General features: G+C 37.0%; 1 protein-coding gene and 1 long non-coding RNA gene across 2 annotated transcripts in view; one reads left to right on the top strand and one right to left on the bottom strand.

The window, feature by feature from the left end:
* Positions 1-4,553: 4,553 nt before the first annotated feature.
* Positions 4,554-24,285, bottom strand: part of LOC125239629 (dynactin subunit 1) — an 89,923-nt gene continuing 70,191 nt past the window's right edge. Inside the window, exons 26-31 of the mRNA XM_048147248.1 lie at positions 20,630-20,668; positions 10,776-10,860; positions 9,090-9,252; positions 6,814-6,933; positions 6,312-6,520; positions 4,554-5,033 (exon numbers count right to left, since the gene is read on the bottom strand). Of these exons, the coding sequence (XP_048003205.1) occupies positions 4,949-5,033; positions 6,312-6,520; positions 6,814-6,933; positions 9,090-9,252; positions 10,776-10,860; positions 20,630-20,668 (701 nt within the window). The 3' untranslated portion in view covers positions 4,554-4,948. The remainder of the gene's footprint in view (positions 5,034-6,311; positions 6,521-6,813; positions 6,934-9,089; positions 9,253-10,775; positions 10,861-20,629; positions 20,669-24,285) is intronic.
* Positions 23,132-23,833, top strand: LOC125239630. Its single transcript, XR_007178541.1, has 2 exons — positions 23,132-23,196; positions 23,657-23,833. It is a non-coding gene; the product is annotated as an uncharacterized LOC125239630 (long non-coding RNA).

Raw genomic sequence — 24,285 nt, forward strand, 5'->3', positions numbered from 1 at the left:
GTCCTGCCGGAGGTGTGAATTTTTCCATTTTTCCTTCAATTTAAAATTAACTTTACTTCTGGTTCAAGAGATTTCAAATTAACACGGAAGTTCCTTAGAGGAGCACTAAGAAAGGATTTTTCAAAATTCACCTCCTAGCATGATAATTTGACAGGGGCAAGGACAGGGAAAGGGACAGGGACAGGGACAGGGACAGGGACAGGGACAGGGACAGGGACAGGGACAGGGACAGGGACAGGGACAGGGACAGGGACAGGGACAGGGACAGGGACAGGGACAGGGACAGGGACAGGGACAGGGACAGGGTCAGGGTCAGGGTCAGGGACAGGGACAGGGACAAGGACAGGGACAGGGACGGAACGGGATAGGGTCAGGATTAGGGATAGGGATAGGGATAGGGATAGGGATAGGGATAGGGATAGGGATAGGGATAGGGATAGGGATAGGGATAGGGATAGGGATAGGGATAGGGATAGGGATAGGGATAGGGATAGGGATAGGGATAGGGGTAGAGATGGGGATAGGGATAGAAATAGGGATAGGGACGGGGGACGGGGACGGGCATAGGGATAGGGGAGGGACGGGAACAGGGACGGGACGGGGACGGGGACAAGGATAGAGATAGGGACGGGGATAAGAATAGGGATTGGGGTCGGAATAATCGGTCGGTAATCGATATCTAGATTCTAGGCAGTGTAAAATGCAGGTGGCTCAGTGGGAAGGGATTAAGTAGGCATCGGCGAGTATCCTGCATCCGTAATAACTATTACATTCAATGTGCTGTAAGAAGATCGTTGTTTGCTTGCCTTTTATATGTTTACGTTTGCAATAAGTATAAGAAAAATGGAAAAAATTGTAAACGATAATGCAAGGAAGTACTTTTTACCCTACTGACCATAGCGTCGAGATACTGGCTATGTGGGTTGTATGAAGTTTCCACAGTATAAATATTTATATAGGTAAAATACATACATATTCATACCTACTACCTACGCTGTGGTCGCTGTGTAACAATTCTACAATCATTGCAAGAATTTCTTTTAAAACAATAGTAATATTTGTAAGGTACAGTCAGCCAAAAAAGTGTTCTTATTGAAACGTTTACAAAAAATAAGATTTTCATTTGGATCCGTAGGTTTCTTCGAAGAGTCGAAAAGTGGTAAACCACTTTCTTGGCTGACCGTACAGCAAATAGATCAGTTACAATGCCCCCCCCCAGTCGAGAATTGCCCCGCTTTACCTTAATCGAAATAATCGCGGACAGATGTACCTACAAAGAAACCTACGGATCCAAATGAAAATCTTATTTTTTGTGAACGTTTCAATAAGAATACTTTTATTACGCGGGCGAAGCCGCGGGTAAAAGCTAGTCATAGAATAATTCTATGGGGGAAAGTGAATAAAAATTGTATGAACATTTTGAGATATTTTTTGTCTCCTATCAGGATCGAAAGAGAAAAAATAACAACAGGGATGACAACTACATAAAAAAATGGCATTCTGTTTAGTCCGTCAGTTAGATCGTTCTAAAATCTGAACACATTTTTTCGCTTTATCTAATTAATGAGAAAATACAAAGATACAGAGCATCAAAGTTCCAGAGTGGAGGCTTGTATGTCACTTTTGAGTAACAATTGTACTATCTAGGCGTGACACTGACGTCACGCGAAACTTCAACGCACTGTACCGTCGTGATTTTTAGTTTACGAGAAAAAAGAAAAAATGTGTCCAATTTTTTTTTATAATCTAACGGACTGTGTTTCTTTTTAAGCTCAAGGACACGGAATATAAATAAAAAATATTCAATATTTAATAATAAGCTTTTATTCAGTGTAAGTACACGTCTGTTATAAATAACGATTATTATTTATACATTGTTTGGTGCGTTCCAAAGTTTCAAAAATTAACATGAAAATGAATAATGGTACATTTCCACCATAAAGAAATAACTTAGGGAAGAGTTGTAACCCCATACAATCAGTAAATGCAAGTTATTTGTAGTGACATCTAGCGTCAATCACGCGTCAAATAGCGTAAATTATCAGTACCACTACTCGACACTAGGTACCAACAGTGTTGCGTCTGCCAAAAATGTAATATTAAAACAGTTTACAACTTATATTACAAGCAGAAGGAATTGAAAACAGAATACTGATTAATACTATTGTAATATTAGCTAAAAATTGTTGAACATAAAGCTGAGTTTAGACCTGCAAGTTATTGCAGCAAGTTTTGAGACGCAACGATAAGTAAGAGTGAGTGGCAAATATCTGCATCTCTTTCTTGCATATACTTTTGTTTCAAAACTTGCAGCAAGAACTTGCCCGTCTAAACCTAGCTTTAGACTTTTTGTTCGTCGCGACATCTATTGACAAGTAGCAGTACTGATAATTTACGTTAGTTGACGCGTGGATGTCGCTAGATGTCACTACAAATAACTTGCATTTACTGATGTATGGAATTACAACTCTTCCTTTACTTATTCCTTTATGATTCCCACCTATATACATATTGTCAAGTAAAGCGTGGCCAGAAATATATGCCTGTTGTCAGGAGGGCGCTGTTATCCTGATGTATGGAGTAACAGTTCAGTACAGTATGAAGAAAATAGTTCTAATGAAATTCCGCAAGATGGCGCGTAGTCATATGTTACTGGCCGGGCTTTACATAAACATATAAACTACTAGCTTTTGCCCGCGGCTTCGCTCGCGTTAGAAAGAGACAAAAAGTAGCCTATGTCACTCTCCGTTCCTTCAACTATCTCCACTTAAAAAATCACGTCAATTCATCGCTTCGTTTTGCCGTGAAAGACGGACAAACAAACAGACACACACACTTTCCCATTTATAATATTAGTATGGATAATTTTTTGTCATAGATTGCAGAAACCCTTAGATGACGAGTATGTGACGCCATCATGGCACTACTTTTCCATTATGACTATTGTAAGTATACATTTATATTAGAGATGCAACGAATAGTTGTATGGCCGGATACCGGGTACCGAATATTCGGCCCAACCATCGGCCGAATATTCGGTATCCGGCCGCCGAATATTCGGACAGCAGAATTTTACCTACAATACCTACAATTTAAGCAGGGAGCGGGCGCGTCGTGCAGGTTTTGACTTGTTTCGTAGTGAACTTCGCGCGGAGTCAGTTTTTTTTTAATATTTATTTTTTTAATAATAATAAAGGGCTATGATTATTAGTGTTATAACCGTAACTGTTTTTTTTTACATTTAATTTGATTACCCCAAAATCATTCAATCAAAAATAGCACATCCGGTATCCGGCCGGATAGTACGACACTATCCGGTATCTGGCCGAATATTAAAATAAAGGCCTAATAGTCCGGATACCGAATAGTAACCGAATATTCGGTGCATCTCTAATTTATATTAATTTATTTCTCAATGAGTAATTTTTCGTCCTTGCCTTTGGTGACATTAGGTGCCGAAATTGTTAATATTTGTGATTTTACATAATTTTATACATCCAAACTATACTATGTTACAAAATTTAAGCTAAATCAATTTACTAACATAATTTAGTCATTTTAGTTTTCATGTTATTGTTTTAGTTCTTATTTAGTCATACAATGATTTTAAGGCTCGAAATACATACAAACACTACAAATACAATGAATACATATAACGAAAGCATAGAGGAATAAGTTAGGGAAGAGTTGTAACTCCCTACATCAGTAAATGCAAGGTATTTGTAGTGACATCTAGCGTCATCCACGCGTCAACTAACTTAAATTATCAGTACTGCTACTTGTCAATAGATGTCGCGACGAACAAAAATTCTAATGCTCAACAATTTTTAGCTAATATTACAATAGTATTAATCAATACTCTGTTTTTAATTCCTTCTGCTTGTAATATAAGTTGTAAACTGTTTTAATATTACATTTTTGGCATACGCAACAATGTTGGCACCTAGTGTCGAGTAGTGGTACTGATAATTTACGCTATTTGACGCGTGATTGACGCTAGATGTCACTACAAATAACTTGCATTTACTGATGTATGGAGTTACAAATTCCTTATTCCTCTATGCTACTAACATAATTTAGTCATACAATGATTTTAAATCTGACATACATTACATACAAACTAGAAACATACAATAAATACATATAACAAAACAAATCATTTAATACTCAATCTCTAGTTGCAATTCATCCTCCTTGCGTTATCCCGGCATTTGCCACGGCTCATGAGAGCCTGGGGTCCGCTTTGACAACTAATCCCAAGATTTGGCGTAGGCACTAGTTTTTACGAAAGCGACTGCCATCTGACCTTCCAACCCGAAGGGTAACTAGACCTTATTGGAATTAGTCCGGTTTCCTCACGATGTTTTCCTTCACCGAAAAGCGACTGGCAAATATCAAATGACATTTCGCACATAAGTGAAAAAGTCATTGGTGCGAGAGCCGGGGTTCGAACCCGCGACCTCCAGAACGAAAGTCGCACGCACTTACCGCTAGGCTACCAGCGCTTCAATCTCTAGTTGCAATTATAATAAATAAATTCCTTCATAATGTCCTTTATACTTACATTTATTTGAAGCGTTCTTAAATAATTAAATATCCGCCAGGGAATCGAACCTTCACAACTAAGCTACCGAGTGACAGCTCTAGTCAACGAATTCTCTTTAACTAAAATTCGATTTACAAAAAGATTTCACTGGGAAAAATTATAATTCTTCTATTTCGTCACTACTTTTAAAAAAACTTGTATCTTTGTCTGTCAATGAAAAGAAAATTGTAGTAAGTATGTATGGAATGCGTATACTTACTGCGTTTTAACTTTAAGGAGAAGCATGAGATACGAGATTTTTTCAAAGTAGTGACGATTTGTATGTCTCGAATGGACATATTGCAAGAAATCTCTATCTGTTATTAAAGGTTATATAATCGAGCTCTATTCTTATCTTGAAGTTTAGGCTGCGCAGACTGTAGCGTCCAGCGGTTTGAGTTCCAGTTTCACGTCGTCCGATTTGAGTTCAGCCACCAGTTCTCGTAGCCTGTAGACAAAGAATTATTATTATTACAAGCCTATACTGTGTCCCACTGCTGGGAAAATTCCTTCGATTTTCACTCGTCCCGATTATGAGCGATCTCCGACCAGTAGGTAGCTGAGTGTAACCGAAGTTAACGGAATTCAATAAAAACCGGCCAAGAGCGTGTCGGGCCACGCTCAGTGTAGGGTTCCGTAGTTTTCCGTATTTTTCTCAAAAACTACTGAACATATCAAGTTCAAAATAATTTTCCTAGAAAGTCTTTATAAAGTTCTACTTTTGTGATTTTTTTCATATTTTTTAAACATATGGTTCAAAAGTTAGAGGGGGGAAGCACTTTTTTTTTCTTTAGGCGCGATTATTTCCGAAAATATTAATATTATCAAAAAACAATCTGAGTAAACCCTTAATCATTTTTAAATACCTATCCAACAATATATCACACGTTGGGGTTGGAATGAAAAAAAGATATCAGCCCCCACTTTACATGTGGTACCCTAATAAAACATTTTTTTCCATTTTTTATTTTTGCACTTTGTTGGCGTGATTAGTATAAATATTGGTACCAAATTTCAGCTTTCAGTAATCAGTATATTTATTGCTTCCATAGGTAAATACATGGTGTTACATTTCGTTAGTTCAGCTATGAAACCCTGTAGGGCACTGCAATATGACTTAAATCTAACTTATCTAAATACATAGTGATAGTTATGACTATGGCTTAAGGCTATTTATTAAATATACACTGTTTTAAGGAGAGATAAACACATAAATTTCTTATAAAGTTATATAACTCTACTCAAATAAATATTATAACTATATATCACTATCAAAAAACTCTTGTAACGAATAAAAGGAATTATCTAATAAGTATTTCGAGATCTTTTTATTAAATAAACTGTTCGTGTCTTCATCTCTGATGTGTTTCGGAAGTTTATTATATACTTTAATACACATTACATGCGGACTGGATGCATGCATTTTTAATTGAGATGATGGCACTGGAAGTCTGTCTCTAGGGCGTAAGTTAAAGTTTGGAGGTAATTTGGCAACTGGGAAGAATTGTCTGTTTTCTAAAAAATTTGCATATTTCAAATATATATAAAGATGTCAGAGTCATAATATTGAGTTTTTGAAAATGTTTTCTAGTGCTAACCGTTACAGAGATTATCCGCGGACGGACGGACGGACGGACGGACAGACAGACATGGCGAAACTATAAGGGTTAGTTAACTACGGAACCCTAAAAACACAGTGTATATGAAATCTATGGTTAATACTCACGTAGCTAGCTGCCTAGGCGTGACATACACCGTGTGTTCAGTGTTACTCGGCGCTGGGTAGTACAGGGCTCCCACGGGCACTGTTCTAGGTGCTAGGGCTCCGGTGAGGTCGGGAGCGGGGAACGTAGCCAATGGAGCCTCCACGCAGCGCCAGGGTCGGTGGAGGAGGAGTTGCTCGCGCACTTCGGTTTGCAGGGCTAGGAGACGGTCCTGGGAAAAGATTTAAATTTCGTTCAGCTGCGTTTGTGGCCCACAAACTGGTCTCGCCGGAAGATCAGCGCTGACCCCCGGGTCAGCATTTATGCTGAGGCGGGACCATTTCGTGGTAAACCAGTTACATTTTTTTAAAATCTCATCACTTATTAGAATTTTATATAATACTTACTTATGTATATTAACTGTGTTTACCATTGAATAAATTATTGAATCTGAATCTGAAAATCTTAAATAACGAATTAACAACAGGTTAGGTACTTCGCAAATGTGTGAGTGAGACAGCCTACCTCTAGCTGTTTCCTCATCTGCCTCTGCTTCTCCTTATGTTGTTCCAAAGTTTTAGCGTACTTGCTCGGGTTTTCCGGGAACTTGACTAGCCCTGAGCGAGCCACGAATAGCGTCCATTCCTGTTTCAACAATACATTAATGCCATTATCGTTAAAGGGTCAAAATATTTTTTTTTCTACTCCCGAACCGTTATTCGTCATTTACAGGGTCGTGCATAGATCTTTAAAACCCTACATAAAAGTCTCTTCCCCAAAGCCAGCGCCGGCCAGCTTCTGCGGACGCGCGCAGTGACGAAAAAATTGAAAACGCATTATTTGGCTTTGTAACCATGGCAACGCATTGTTATAACGATACTGCGCGCGTGCGCGGGAAGCCGGCGAGGGTGGCTGTGGGCAAAATACAGGAAACAGTGTGAATTTCACGAAAGTTATTTTAGAAAACTATTAAAAACTAAGTGCATGGTCGAAGAAAAAGTATTGTATGCAACGGTGTTTAACTGAGTCAAAAATACTCGTGGCGTCTTTATTAACAATTATCGGCTTCGCCTCAAATTGTTACTCACGCTACTCGTCTTTTTTCACCTCACTTAAACGCCAGTTTCATAAAATACAATTTCACCACGTAAAGGCTGTTGATACTTGAATAAACGAATGACAAAATTTCATTTTGTGAATTTTATCCACAAGAGTGTAAAGTAACTTCATACAAATTTTAACTTGATGCCCAACGTTCCGGGATTCTCTAGTTAAGGTAGATCAGTGCTGACAGTGCGTCTCTTTCCATATAATTTTTTGCTCTAACCAAGCTCACTGCATACAAATCGAGGTCATGATTCTCGAAAAAATCTTAACAGCGCAATGTAGTAGGCTTGTGTAGTACATGTACTAATAGTACAAAAGACACGATTCCCTGCACTGTACTAGACCGAATGACTCCCATATGATTCTGCTCTCTAGTACATTTAGTACACTCACACACGCGCAACAGAGTGGGAGCGAAAGGACCGAAGAGCCGAGAAGTGACAATGACAGCAAAGCGATCCGTGTGATCCGACCGCAACCGAACTAGAACCGACTGACTCGGACCGAGAGCGCGCGAAAACGACCGATCAGCTCTCGGCTAGTACGAGCGAGTTACTGTACGCCATATCGTCACTACTTTTTAAAAAACTTGTATCTTCGTCTGTCAATGAAAAGAAAATTGTAGTAAGTATGTATGGAATGCATATAGACTTACTGCGTTTTAACTTTGAGGAACAGCGAGAGATACGAGATTTTTTAAAAGTAGTGACGATATGCACAATTGTATCGCTTAACTTCAAACCTGGGTAAATCCATTCTGCTTTAAGGTTGAATACATAAAAAAGACAAAATGATCTGAAAGAAAATCAACCTTATGGCACTGGTCCCACCGCGAGCTAGTAAGCTATGAGCTATCGGCTATAAAAACGATCAAAAGATAATCACTCCCGTGTAAATAAAAGAGACACGGCGATATTGATAGCTCACCGCTGGGCGAGTAACTATAAACATCGCCGTGTCTCTTTTATTTACACGGCAGTGATTATCTTTTGTTCGTTTTTATAGCCGAGAGCTCATAGCTTACTAGCTCGCAATATGACCAGTGCCTATAGCAGAATGGATTTACCCAGTTTTGAAGTTAAGCGACACAATTTGTCTCTCGCTCTCTCGGTGTACTACTGTCCTAAAAGAACGAACTAGTACACTCGCAGATCGTACGAGTTGGGAGCGATCTTTTCAGTGAACGAGCAGGCACAACAGTTCAATGTAGGATTTTTCACACCCGGTACAGCGACATCTACCGAACACTTCCCGACTACAGTATGTCAAGAGGTCATTATTCTGGGAAAAATCGGAACAGCGCGATGTAGGATTTTTCGCCAACAGTACAGCGACATCTAGCGGACATTTTAAACACTCACCGACTGTAGTGTATCAAGTCTAGTCTGCAGCGCCGCGGCGGCTTGTCGCCTAGCAACGGCCTCGGGCGCTCCGGGATTCTCTAGCGGTCACAAGTTACGTGCTGCCACGGTTTCGCTATCTCACTCTAACATTATCTTTGTCAATCCTATACTAGAAAATCCAAGGAAGATCCCTGCTAATAGCGCGTCTCTTTCCATTAAATACGCTGCAAAAAAGCCCACTGCATACAAATCTATAGGCCAGAAGTCATGATTCTCGAAAAAATCTTAACTGCGCGATGTAGGATTTTTCGCCAACAGTACAACGACATCTAGCGGATATTTTAAACTCACCGACTGTAGTGTATCAAGTCTAGTCTGCAGCGCCGCGGCAGCCTGTCGCCTAGCAACGGCCTCAGGCGCTCCGGGATTATCCAGCGGTCGCAAGTTACGTGCTGCCACGGTCTCAGCGCGGCGGCAAGCGGCAACTCGCGCGGCGCGCTCGCGTTCCAGGGTCCTGAAGAATGAAGCGACATGTTGTGTGTACGTGTAATTTTATGTAATAGACAAAATTTGGCCATAAGTATGAAATAGAGTTCGAAACGAGTAGCGATAAATTAAAACAAAATAGACACGAGTTACGATATTTACACGAATATCAATAAAAATAAAATAAAATAAATATTGGGGACACCTTACACAGATCAACTTAGCCCCAAACTAAGCATAGCTTGTACTATGGGTGCTAAGCGACGATATACATACTTAAATAGATAAATACATACTTATATACATAGAAAACATCCATGACTCAGGAATAAATATCTGTGCTCATCACACAAATAAATGCCCTTACCGGGATTCGAACCCAGGACCGCGGCGCAGCAGGCAATAGAAATAATAAATAGATCTATGGCCGCCTTTACACCTGTAAGTTGCTTACATAAATCTTTCGTAAGCAACTTATGGATCCATTTACGCTTATCGTAAGTTTTGCTTATGGGAGTTTTGTGATTCTCAACTTACTGGAAGTTTACATTGTTGCAAGCAACCAAAGTTGAAAAGAAAGAAAAAACTTTCACTGGTGTCTCTTCTACAAGACATGTGGCGTGTCTCTTCCACAAGATATGTGTTAATAGTTATAACTTACCATCTGAGCACCTTCAGCTGTTGTTGTAACGCCTCGTTTACCTCCCCAGCGGCCACGCCCGGCGCCACCTTAACTGGTGTCTCTTCTACAAGACATGTGGGGTGTCTCTTATACAAGACATGTGTTAATAGCTACAACTCACCAGCTAAGCACCTTCAGCAGCTGCGGCGGCGACGCCCGGCGCCACTTTCACTGGTGTCTCTTCTACAAGACATGTGGAATGTCTCTTCCACAAGATATGTGTTAATAGTTATAACTTACCAGCTGAGCACCTTCAGCTGTTGTTGTAACGCCTCGTTTACCTCCCCAGCGGCCACGCCCGGCGCCACCTTAACTGGTGTCTCTTCTACAAGACATGTGGGGTGTCTCTTATACAAGACATGTGTTAATAGCTACAACTCACCAGCTAAGCACCTTCAGCAGCTGCGGCGGCGACGCCCGGCGCCACTTTCACTGGTGTCTCTTCTACAAGACATGTGGCGTGTCTCTTCCACAAGATATGTGTTAATAGTTATAACTTACCAGCTGAGCACCTTCAGCTGTTGTTGTAACGCTTCGTTTACCTCCCCGGCGGCCACGCCCGGCGCCACTTTCACTGGTGTCTCTTCTACAAGACATGTGAGGTGTCTCTTCTACAAGACATGTGTTAATAGCTACAACTCACCAGCTAAGCACCTTCAGCAGCTGCGGCGGCGACGCCCGGCGCCACTTTCACTGGTGTCTCTTCTACAAGAAATGTGGGTGTCTCTTATACAAGACCTGTGTTAATAGTTATAACTCACCAGCTAAGCACCTGCAGCTGCTGTTGTGGGCCACCTTTACTGGTGTCTCTTCTACACGACATGTGGGGTGTCTCCTATACAAGACATGTGTTAATAGCTACAACTCACCAGCTAAGCACCTTCAGCTGCTGTTGTAACGCCTCGTTTACCTCCCCAGCGGCCACGCCCGGCGCCACTTTCACTGGTGTCTCTTCTACAAGACATATGTAGGGTTAATATAAAGTTATGATATACTGTGTGACACTAGGAGGTACCAATATTAATCTTACCACATCTTACTAATAAATCATATTGCATTATATTCCAAGAGCGTTCTTGAATTTAAAACTTTTCAGTTTAGTAATTAGAGCTTGGAACCTAGTCGTTTTGTAGCAATATATAGGTAAGTCTAGAGAGCTCAGTGTTCACTCTATACAAAAGAGGATCGAGTATTATAGAGAGTTACTGTCGAAGTAAAATATGTAATCACAGGTGTGTGTGTGGATTGAGTGAGCACCCTCCGAAAATAAAAAAAAATATGCTGATCATTTAGTAAAAGTTCTAAAACAATTGTAAAACGAATCTCTGAATTTGTAAAAAGATAAATCAAAAGATACAGCCATTAACATGTGCTCACTCAGTTCTCACAAACTACCAACGAAAACAGTGAATATATTCATTTAACATATAATATTTATATACTAACATTTAGTAAAAAATAGGCCAACCTACCTCTATAAATATTAGATCACCTAGTGACGTATTTTATTTTTTACAAATAGTTTCTTATGCTCACTCAATCCTCACACTTTTTAAAAGCCGAATTTTGATGAAAAACATAAGATTTAGACCGCTATTATATGTGTATAGTTTAGTAAAAGTGAAATGGGAATTTGTAAAATACAAAACGAACCACTAACGTGTCAGGTTTTTTTATAATGAATTTTTGTAAGTGCTCACTCAGTCCACACGTTTTGAGAAAGTTAAAAATGTAAATATCTTACGATTTGTAGCACCTAAGACACTCGAAAGTACTTCAACATTTAGTAAAAATTTTTACTAAATATCCACCATCTAATATTTTATATTCGTTGTCTGGTTTTAAAGATATTCAGACATAACTTTTCTCATACAAATGTATCAAGTAGGGTGACCACACTATGTCGGCTCCTGATTTTCCCCACCTTCCCATTGTCATATTGAGATTGGGGAGTTTCGTTCGTTCAATTTTGATAATAGTTTATATTAAACTAATACCATATTAATTCTCCATCTGCAAACTGTTTTTAGGTTATGTTCTTGGCCTAGTGATGATGTGTATTGTGTAATTTTTATCGACGTCAGGATAATAACCATGTCGACATCTATATAGCTCGTGCGTATTGGCGCGACAGAGCCAGACTAACTGGCACGGCGTTTCGTTTTCGTTTGGCGTCGGAGTAATGCCATTCGGCTACGCACGCTGTAAAGCTGCTAACACATGACCGTACGAGCACCGTACCGCACCAAGGTCATCCATATGGATGCTTGCTAGCTTGTAAATGGGAGCGAGAAAATAATATTTCTCGCTCCCATTTAATAATCTAATCGTGCTAACAGATGAGCGTACCGGATTTATAAGTGGGAGCGAGAAAATAATATTTCTCGCTCCCACTTATAAATCCGGTACGCTCATCTGTTAGCACGATTAGATTACCAGGTTCTGGTTTCTTACTAGTGAAGTATTATATTCTTTGTTTCTTACCAATTATCATTCATGTCCTTTTTAATGCATGAATGTCGATATGGTTATTATCCTGACGTCGATAAAAATTACACAATACACATCATCACTAGGCCAAGAACATAACCTAAAAACAGTTTGCAGATGGAGAATTAATATATATGGTATTAGTTTAATATAAACTATTATCAAAATTGATCGAAACTCCCCAATCTCAATATGACAATGGGAAGGTGGGGAAAATCAGGAGCCGACATAGTGTGGTCACCCTACTTGATACATTTGTATGAGAAAAGTTATGTCTGAATATCTTTAAAACCAGACAACGAATATAAAATATTAGATGGTGGATATTTAGTAAAAATTTTTACTAAATGTTGAAGTACTTTCGAGTGTCTTAGGTGCTACAAATCGTAAGATATTTACATTTTTAACTTTCTCAAAACGTGTGGACTGAGTGAGCACTTACAAAAATTTATTATAAAAAAACCTGACACGTTAGTGGTTCGTTTTGTATTTTACAAATTTCCATTTCACTTTTACTAAACTATACACATATAATAGCGGTCTAAATCTTATGTTTTTCATCAAAATTCGGCTTTTCAAAAGTGTGAGGATTGAGTGAGCATAAGAAACTATTTGTAAAAAATTAAATACGTCACTAGGTAATCTAATATTTATAGAGGTAGGTTGGCCTATTTTTTACTAAATGTTAGTATATAAATATTATATGTTAAATGAATATATTCACTGTTTTCGTTGGTAGTTTGTGAGAACTGAGTGAGCACATGTTAATGGCTGTATCTTTTGATTTATCTTTTTACAAATTCAGAGATTCGTTTTACAATTGTTTTAGAACTTTTACTAAATGATCAGCATATTTTTTTTTATTTTCGGAAGGTGCTCACTCAATCCACACACACACAATCACAGTGCATAGACTGCCATCTCTTGATACAGGCTTAAAACTTTTGAACCTCAGTTTTGACAATTTGGTCCATATTCTTAGCTCGATATGTGTTAAAATATCAAATATTAATATTAGCGCCACATAGCTGAGCGTACCGTACCTTTTTCCGTATGGTACTGAGGTACGTTTTTTTCTTAGACTTTATCTGTCTATACGGAGTTATATATGTCTTTTCTCTATACATACAACTGGCTATTAGTCATATGAACATATGAAGATATAACCTAACCACAAAATGATAATTTAAAAAAAACCCCGACATAGTAGACTGATTTTCATGAAACATGGGTCCAAAACAGGACGCAAAAACGACGGGGTGTTATAAGTTTGACGTGTCTGTTTGTCTGTCTGTGTGTGTGTCTGTCTGTGGCATCGTAGCTCCCGAACGGATGAACCGAATTAGATTAAGTTTTTTTTTGTTTGAAACGTCCGTCCGTCCGTACGTCCGTCTGCATTACTGAACTAACAAGTCTTGAAGAGACTTCCGGTTGGGACGCCATCATAGCGGTTTCGTGTCGTGAATAATTTATTTTTCTTTTACTCATTAATGTTGTTTAAAGTGTAATATTGATAGCTTATTATGCAGTAAACTAATGGTGTAGTGAGAAGCTGATGAAGAATTGTTCTCGAAACGCGTTTAGCCTCTTTTTTGTCGTAAACGACCGGTAGTCCACGTGCTCTTGTAAAATCTAGCTATCAATTTACAAGTGCTAAGTCACCGTAATTACCGTACAAAAATTACCAATATTAGCTCATATCACCTTGACACTGGCGAAATAGTCCCAATGGACTGAAGCCATTTAATTTTAAAAAAGTCTTGAAGAACCATTTTTAACCCCCGACGCAAAAACGACGGGGTGTTATAAGTTTGACTTGTCTGTCTGTCTGTCTGTGTGTGTGTCTGTCTGTGGCATCGTAGCTCCCGAACAGATGAACCGATTTAGATTTAGTTTTTTTGTCTGAAAGCTGAGTTAGTCGGGAGTGTTCTTAGCCATGTTTCATGAAAATCGGTCTAGTATGTCGCGAACGGGGGTTTTTTCAAAATTTTAATTTTTTGCTTAGGTTATACGATTTTTGTTCTGAAATATCATTCGATATTTAGAAATCGCTTTACGGTAAAAGAAAACATCGTAACAAAGCTCAACTAATTTCACTATACCTACGTTAAAAAGACTACTAATAACCACAAAATTAAAATTTTGAAAAAACCCGACTGATTTTCATGAAACATGGCTTAGAACACTCCCGACTAATTCAGCTTTCAGACAAAAAAAAACTAAATCTAAATCGGTTCATCCGTTCGGGAGCTACGATGTTACAGACAGACACACAGACAAACAGACACGTCAAACTTATAAAACCCCGTCGTTTTTGCGTCGGGGGTTAAAAAAAACTAGTTCCTAAAGACCAATTCTATGGTACCTCCATAATGTCGTATTGGAAACATTTTTTTATAGTTAAATCATTCACCAGTTCCTGTTATTTAAAATTACAATAAGGGTCTGTTGCATCAAACCGTCTGTCACCGTTAAAGCGTTCGTTAAATTTTATTGTATGGGAAGTTCCATAGACGTCTACAGCGTGACGATGATGTGTCTGTCAAATGTGGTTGATGCAACTGGCCCTAAGTAGCGCATGGCACCAGAGAAGATCTCAAAAATATCTACACAATTTAACTTTTTTCAATTTTTTTTCGACTTCGACTCGTTCGAAACGAGTGGCGATATATTAAAACACGAAGGTTTTTAAATCGACACGAATTACGAATTTCCTTTTCGCACGTGTATTGTACGACATTTTTTGCGACTGTTTTAAATTTTGATATTTTTGTAACCTTCGTCGGTGTGGAAAAAGGTTAACATTTAAATCGGTAAAAATAAGTTAATCTTAAGAGTTACAATGATAAGTACATGGCATGACACAGATTAAATTAAATTGCATTCTGCATTATGAATTGAGCAATGACTTTTAAGTTTAGATACATCTTATTTAGGAAGTCACAAGCTTTAAAAAAGTCATACGAAAACCATAATTTAAAAATCATTGCTCATAATATGATACAAATACTTGAGTAATTTAGCCTCACAAAGTCTTACCCTCTTATTCATACACTGAGAGAAAATACAACCAGTTTTCATGTTCGTTCAACAAGTTTTTTGGTTAAAATAGCGCCTACGTGCTCTTTGGTTCAAACAACAAGCTACTTGTCATTTGAATTGGCAATATATTTGAATCAACAAGTCGATTTTATAAAAACAACCTGACACATATTGTTTTAAACATACGTTTGGCTGATTCAAACGGATAAACCGCAACAAGTCGAACTTGTTAAATTCACAATGCAAATTTCTCTCAGTGTAAAAACATTACTAAACTGGCCCCGTAGCCAATGGCATTTCTCCGACGCGGAACGAAAACGAAACGCCGCGAAAGCTAGTCTGGCTCTGTCGCGCCAATACGCGATAGAGATAGATATCTACTATCCATCTACTACTATCTATCTACTACCCCCGACGCAAAAACGAAGGGGTGTTATAAGTTTGACGTGTCTGTCTGTCTGTCTGTGTGCGTGTCTGTCTGTGGCATTGTAGCTGCCGAACGGATGAACCGACTTGGATTTAGTTTTTTTTTAGTCTGAAAGCTGAGTTAGTCGGGAGTGTTCTTAGCCATGTTTCATGAAAATCGGTCTACTATGTCGCGGTCGGGGGTTTTCAAAATTTTAATTTTGTGGTTAGGTTATAATTTTTTACATAAATTCTTACATTATTAACTAATCAGTTTAGTAAGTTTTTTATGAATAAGTGGGTTAATATCTAAAATAAAATAGATCAAAAAAGTTCAATATTCACTCTAATTGATATAGACTTTGCAAGGATAAACGTCAATGCATCGCATTACATTAGTTATAAGAATTAAAATTAAATTAAAACAAAGCAGATTGACAGTTGACATAGTTTCACATTCACAGCAAATTATAAAAAAAATGACGACATGACAAAATTAATACATTAATTTAAATTAGTATCCATTCCAAGTAAAATTAGTTACCTAAACCCTTAGTTTTTAGAGGATACCAAAAATTATAATAATTAGCACTATGTTTATAACATTTAAGAGTTAACCCTTTGGCTGCCAATAACGACGAGATGAAAAGGGCTTCTAAATAAACTTAAAAAAATGACAAAACGTTCGGCATGGACAGGAAATTAAAAAAAAAGTTTAAAAAAAAACATTTTTGGCACAAGCTTTTATGCTGCTGCTCTCCGAGACGTTTCTAAAAACCCCTTACTCGATGGGGATACGACGTTTCATAACAGACCACCTTTCGGCTCCATCATCAGATCAGCTCCGTGACACCATAATATTGCATTGTCACGTGATTTACATATGTGGGCAAAATTTCAGCTCAATCGGGAACCGGGAAGTGGGTCAAATTTAGCTTGTACGTTTTGACGCACACTAACATACTAACAAGGCAAGTTGAATAAAAACTTGTAACAAAATGAGATGTATTTGCTCATTTCAAAATATTATTTGTGATCCAAAAAAGTACAATTTTAAATTTATAGAAGGAACTCACGTTTTTTAACGGTGTTGTAGTGCTGCCTTGTGTCGATAAATTTATCGATATGTAGAAATAGTATCCTATCTATTAGATAGCCTGAGTTTGGACTTTTGCAGCTAAGTAGTGGTATGTAGCCAAATTGTATAATTGTATTTTGTATACCATTTGTAAATATTTGCATACTGTTTAAAACCACAGAACTAAATCAAGATAGAAGGAAAAAGTGTATCTACTTCGCGTGCGGAAAAGTTAAATAGCGAGCAACATTGTTCGCCGCGCAAGTCAGTCTGCTCCCGACCGCTGCCCGCGAGTGACATACAGTGAAAAATACAAAATGGGTCGGTATTCGATAATTAACTGTTCAAACACCACCAATAAAAGCAAGAGTGTTAAACAAAGTGTTTCCTATCATCGGTAAGTACCATTTGTCCTAAAATATTTTTTATTAAATAAAAAACACGATTTTCCTATTTTTATCATCAAAACATTAGCTGACGTACGGCCGTCAAACTAGTTTTCCATTGCGGCTTTAATTTGACGAGTCCGACTTGGCGTGCGTTTAAAACAAGCGATATAAAAATAGGCTATTTAAACTGTCGAGACAAAGTGAAGGTAGATTTGTTATTTTGTCCGTCGAACTCACGTCGAACTTAAGAATAGTGGTGCACCACGGAACTATATCGTCATGTATGCTGCGATTTCCTTATTCGATTTAAATCGATTTTGCGAAGCAGTGGAAATTATAATTATGTTTTTATATTGTTATGAAACTATACATATAAAGTACGAGTGAAAAGTAAATTTAAGTTTAAAATAGGTTACAGTTACGGTATTAACGTTGAATTTGTGGTCGGCAGAAAAACAAATACAAACATACGCTCTATATTTATTATGAATAAAAATAACTCTAAAAATGTGTTAATGGTTAATTATATTTATATATTACTAAAAGTTGTAACAAATAACAGGAGGATAATGAAGTGAGTAGATACATGGTCGATTTTCTTAAAAATATTACGAAATATTAACTAGTATTAATACCTACCTACTAAAATCTTTGTTCCTGGCCTTAGGCAAATTATATACCTACTAGTGAATTGTTTGTCATCACACGAATACAGGTATATACTTACTTCATTTCACAATGAAGATGAACATCCGATATTTTTAACTTCGGCGGGCATCCCGCACGCAACCTCCACAATCGATCGAATGGGTTACGCGGCGACAACGTTCCCATCACTAAAGTACACGTGACGTCATAGGCTCGACACAAAACGTTACACGCTCGGTTTCGCTGTTAATCGCCGAGCATTTTCCTTCTATCTTGATTTAGTTCTGTGTTTAAAACAGTCGAAAAAGGTGATACAATTTGTCTTTTACACTGTCACGTAATTTATACCCTTTTTCTGTAAATAAAATATTGTTTGTTTGTTTGTTTGTAGTTATCTTTTGTCAAACCACATAGCTCATAAGGGCGTTTTCAGACTAGCGTTCTATGGCGCCCAAAAAAACGTTTTTGTACCGTGACGTGACGATAACAAGTTCGTTTGAAACAACCCTAATGCGTTAAATGTATTCTGTGTGTATCAAATGACGCAAAAATAAAAACAAATACATCTCACAAATCTCACGGGACGACGATCATGCGACACTGATTATATTTAAATCATTTCTCTTACGTATTTCCGCGGGCGCATGTACTGGCGTCACTGCCGCTGTATAAATATATATACATATTTATACATTATATTCACACTTAATAGTACTTATACATCGAAAACACATGTCTAACACGACAATTGACTGGAAAGGTTGACTGGAAGAGATCCCATTAAGGGATAAGTCCGCCTACATTGTATATTACTGACTCTGTAACGGTGTCTCTTTTGTTTCCTTTATGTACAATAAAGCTTATACATACATACATACATACAATTATTTAGAAAACACGATCAATGGATCATATAATATGAGACATTTAACCAAGAAAGTTGTGATTTTGAGAGTCCAGCAAGCCTAGCACATGATCGCCACGAGAGTATGTCGCCGCGAGATAGATAACACGTCTTCTTCTAACTGTATTAATGACATAAGGACGGGTAGTCTATCTTGCGGCGACATACTCTCGCGGCAATCATGTGCTAACTGCAGAAGGTACAAGTGTTATTTTGGGCGTCAAATTGGGAAGTTTACTAAAGTCTAAATACTCGCTTCATGTAGGTACTCGCTTCAAACTTAGCTCGGTCTCTCAACCTCTTTGTTACACAGAAACAATATGGAAATATTTTATAGAACATTTTTAAAATATATTGACAGTATTCGATGATTAATTAATCTACGGTTGTACTCACGTTACTATATCGCTATTGCTGCGACATGTTTCGGGCCAATTTGGAGGCTCTTCAAGCGTATAGGAGTTCACGCGACGGCTAAACTCCGTGGACTCATTAATTATTTGAATATGTCTCACGAAAGTTTAACGCGTATAAATGTATTCGATGAGTTAATTTTTATGTTAGCTGCTTTTCCAGCCGCCTTGAATAAATTATTAATTAGGGAAGGATAGGCATGCTTGGTTATGACAGACAACATTTAGAGCCATTTTTTATCGACATCGATACACAACACAAAAACATGTCTTAAAACATTTTGATATTCGAAAATACACATTTCAATAACGACGCATTTTGATCACTTTATGTATATTATTCATTTGACATATCTCAGAAATATGTCAACAGATACAGAATCGCGTTTACCCAATAAATATAATAAATAAATAAATAATAAATATTATAGGACATTCTTACACAGATTGACTGAGGCCCACGGTAAGCTCAAGAAGGCTTGTGTTGTGGGTACTCAGACAACAATACATATAATATATAAATACTTATATACATACATGCACATACAAACATCCATGACTCAGGAACAAATATCTGTGCTCATCACACAAATAAATGCCCTTACCGGGATTCGAACCCGGGACCGCGGCGTAGCAGGCAGGGTCACTACCGACTGCGCCAGACCGGTCGTCAATAATAATTCCTAACGTCAGGCATACCCAACAAATTTATTATTTTTTATCAGATTGACATTTATATATGTATGACACAGCATTTTAACTGCGTTAGTGAAAGACTCATTGATTTCTTTGTTATTTAAACCAAAGAGGATCGAGTATTATAGAGAGTTACTGTCGAAGTAAAATGTGTAATCACAGTGCACAGACTGCCATCTCTCGGCACAAGCTTAAAACTTTTGAACCTCAGTTTTGACAATTTCGGCCATATTATTCTTAGCTTGATACGTGTTAAAATGTCAAATATTAGTATTAGTGCCATCTAGCTGAGCGTACCCCAAAGGTGTAATGCAATCTAGGCGGCCACCGTACCTTTTTTTCTTAGACTTTATCTGTCTATACGGAGTTATATATCGTCACTACTTTTAAAAAATCTCGTATCTCACGCTGTTCCTCAAAGTTAAAACGCAGTAAGTCTATATGCATTCCATACATACTTACTACAATTTTCTTTTCATTGACAGACGAAGATACAAGTTTTTTTAAAAGTAGTGACGATATGTCTTTGTTTAAACGTATTGACATCCATATCGGTAACACTTATATTCAGTGAGAGAAGAACCCAAATGTCTTACAATAATAAAATAACTAGTGTTGTAAATATCGATGTCGATAAACATTAGTAGGCGTGGCTTACGTGAGTAGTCTCTGGAAACGACCGCCGGTGTCGCCACCGCTGCGCGCGCAAACACACCAGTTACACACTAGTTACACACTCTTTTACACACGCGTTACACACGTCTAGTAAACGTGTTAACATTTGTATAAGAAAATGTTGAACACAAAAGATAAATATTAAGCTGAGTTTAGACCAGCAAGTTATTGCTGCGAGTTTTGAGACGCAACTATAGGTAAGAGTGAGTGGCAAATATCTGCATCTCTTTCTTGCATATACTTCTGTGTCAAAACTTGCAGCAATAACTTGCTCGTCTAAACTCAGCTTTAGAGCCAAGCTTAATTCTGCTAGGCACTGAAAGTGTGGAAATTTCATGATTTAAGTAAATTTGTTATGAAAATATGACTTGTGAAACTGTAAGTAAAGAGTTGTAACTCTATACATCACTAAATAAGAGTTATTTGTAGTGACATCTAGCGTCAATCACGCGTCAACTAGCGTAAATTATCAGTACCACTACTAGACACTAGGTGTCAACAGTGTCGCGTCTGCCAAAAAAATAATATTAAAACAGTTTACAACTTATATTACAAGCAGAAGGAATTGAAAACAGAATACTGATTAATACTATTGTAATATTAACTAAAAATTGTTGAGCGTTAGACTTTTCGTTCGTAGCGACATCTATTGACAAGTAGCAGTACTGATAACGATATTTGACGCGTGAATGTCGCTAGATGTCACTGCAAATAACTCGCATTTACTGATGTATGGAGTTAGAACTCTTTCCTCTAAAAATGGTATTATTATTTTTATTTGAAGTGATTTAACTGTGTTCAACATTTTCATTAGATTATAAAAGTATTACTAAACAATCATTGTATTTATTAGATAACCCTTAGATCAGCAATTCCCGTCAACTTTGTACAAAAATTAAGGGAAAAATTAAATTTGTTTTTATTAATTCCTATTTTGTTACCAAGATTTTGTTGATGAATTGAGATTTTATTAAGTTTTATTTCGTCATTAAGGTTCTCTAGTATCTATATTTTCTTAATTATAACAATTATCCTGTATATATCTTACGAAAGTCGAATTATATTACTAAATGTTGGTAACAAAATAGGATCAATTAAAATTTGCTGACGTGGCATTGTACAAAGTTGACGGGAATTGCTGAGATGCATATTTCCGAAATTGATTAGATTTTTTCACTTTCCATCTAAGAGTTATTGAAATAAGTTAAAAAAAAAACTGTTAATATACAATAAAAAAAGACTTACGAAGAAGTATCAAATCTAAAAATATAAGTAAAATATTACTTCACTGTACATCATTTTTAAAACAAACAATAAACTTAAAATAAATCATACTTAAACAATATTCAATAATTTAAAGTAGAAAATTAGTATCGAAAATTCCGGTCGAAAACTAAAACTGGAAATTGTCAAAATTAAAAAGTGACAACATTCTAGTATCGAATTTGCAATATTATAGTCACTTTTTCTTCAGTCAACACAAAGTGTTGCCACTTATTAATTTATACAATTTCTTATAAAACAGAAAACATGACTCAGGAACTGTCTGTGCTCAACACACAAATACCCTTACCGGGATTCGAACCCGGTACCACGGCTTAGCAGGCAGGCCAGACCGGTCGACAAGTAAAACCTGGCCAGAAATATATGACTACGCGCCATCTTGCGGAATTTCATTAGAACTATTTTTTTCATACTATACTGAACTGTTACTCCATACATCAGAATAACAGCGTCCTCTTGACAACAAGCATATATTAGGCTAGTTTCCTAGTCAAATCAGCTTCTTATGAACTGTCAAAACGATTTGCTAATATGGAATTACTATGAAATACCATAAATTAAATATAACAAGATCATACCATCCCATACATTAAAATGCGACCGCCTACGAACGCGCTTACACTCCACCACACATGGCGCCACAAAAAAAATGTCTCGTAGTTTTCGATTATACTTGTAGATGGCGTTAAGTGTCACTTTTGACATAGATTTACGGCTCTTGACACTTAATGCCAATCTACAAATAATCGGTGGCAACAAGGCATTTTTTTGTGGCGCCATCTATGTGTGGTGAAGTGTAAGCGCGTTCGTAGGCGGTCGCATTTTAATGTATGGGATGGTAAAAAAATGAAAAATGAAAAATGAAAAATCTTTATTGATAACAATTGTTACATGTCCATATTTTGTTGCATAATATTTATGTCTCTATGTATATGTCATGCGTTTATTCATCATTTATAAATTAATCAATCTACCTAATAAGGTGGATGTACTAGTGCTCGACGCGGTACTAGTACTCGTCACCCATGGTTTAAATAGCGATTAATAAGATAAGATTACCGTTACATTCATCGCAATTAGATTTATTAGATGAGAAATGTTTGTAGCCTTCACATTTCATACGCCATATTATAAAATATAGAAACTTTTTTCAATTAATGAATAATATATGTGATGACATTGTCATGAGCAATCAATCTCTCAATTTTGTTAGCGATTTGGTAAAGCTTTGCTCGTATTTGCTGACTTATTTGAAATACTTTCACGGTAAGTTGTGAACATATTCTATAATTGTGTTGGTGCTAGAATGTGCGGGAAGATATTTAAGTAATTAAATGTCGATTTCGTTCATTGTTACTGTGATAAACAAGCGTGTCATTTATTAGGACTGAAAACCGTCGCAAGTCTAAAACTCGACACGGCTGGCATTTATTGGGACTGTTACGTTATTTTCCAAGTCCCAATGTTTGTCGAGCCGTTTTTTCAGGATATCACGATTAAAGTAGCCAAAACGAATCGTTTACAGTTTCATATTATCAGCATATTTTTCTGTAAGTCACATTAACTTTACTGAAAAAAAAACAAATTACATGCACATAGACAGTTTTTTGTATATCTTTTACGGTTTTATTGATATGTTTTCTCGTTAAATGTAGTGAAATCTGTATAATTTCTTTGGGTAGTGCTTGACATGTCATTTTTCACAAAACTTTGGGTATATTTTCAGAAATGCCGCCTGATAAAGGTCAGTGGAAGAGATATTCTCAAGAAGACTTAGAAAAGGCCATAGAAGATGTGTTAAGGGGTTCGTCCATCGCCTCGGCAGCAAAGAAATTACATAAATGTAAATTACATATTTTATTACATAAATGTAACACGTAAAAAGTAAATGTTATCAACAGAATACGTTTTTTTTATTAAATTATTTAATTTTGTAGTAAATTTTAACCCAAAACACTTGTTTTTTACTGTTTTTCCTGAATCATACTTAGATGTCATCTATTAGGACTGCCAGCAAAAGCACCTGTCAGTTATTCGGACAAGCGTATTGACTTATGTTTTATTTAATTTTGAGATTTTTTTATATTATCACTGTATGAAACTAATTGCATTTAACAAAGTTAAAGGTCACATCTCCCAAAAAAGATGGATATGTTTTGTATAGATGGGTAAATTATCGTAATATCACGAAACACATAAATATTTTCCCTTAACCTGTCGAGCAGTGGTACATCCACCTTACAACTTTATTGTATTATTACTTACTACATACATATCCAAATCGTTAAAATACAACATTAAATTGTAAGTGGAATGTCAAAAAACTCATCATAATTGTAGAACATCTTCTCAAGG

Source organism: Leguminivora glycinivorella, chromosome 26 (assembly GCF_023078275.1).
Source record: "Leguminivora glycinivorella isolate SPB_JAAS2020 chromosome 26, LegGlyc_1.1, whole genome shotgun sequence".
In the NCBI taxonomy this organism is placed as follows: domain Eukaryota; kingdom Metazoa; phylum Arthropoda; class Insecta; order Lepidoptera; family Tortricidae; genus Leguminivora; species Leguminivora glycinivorella.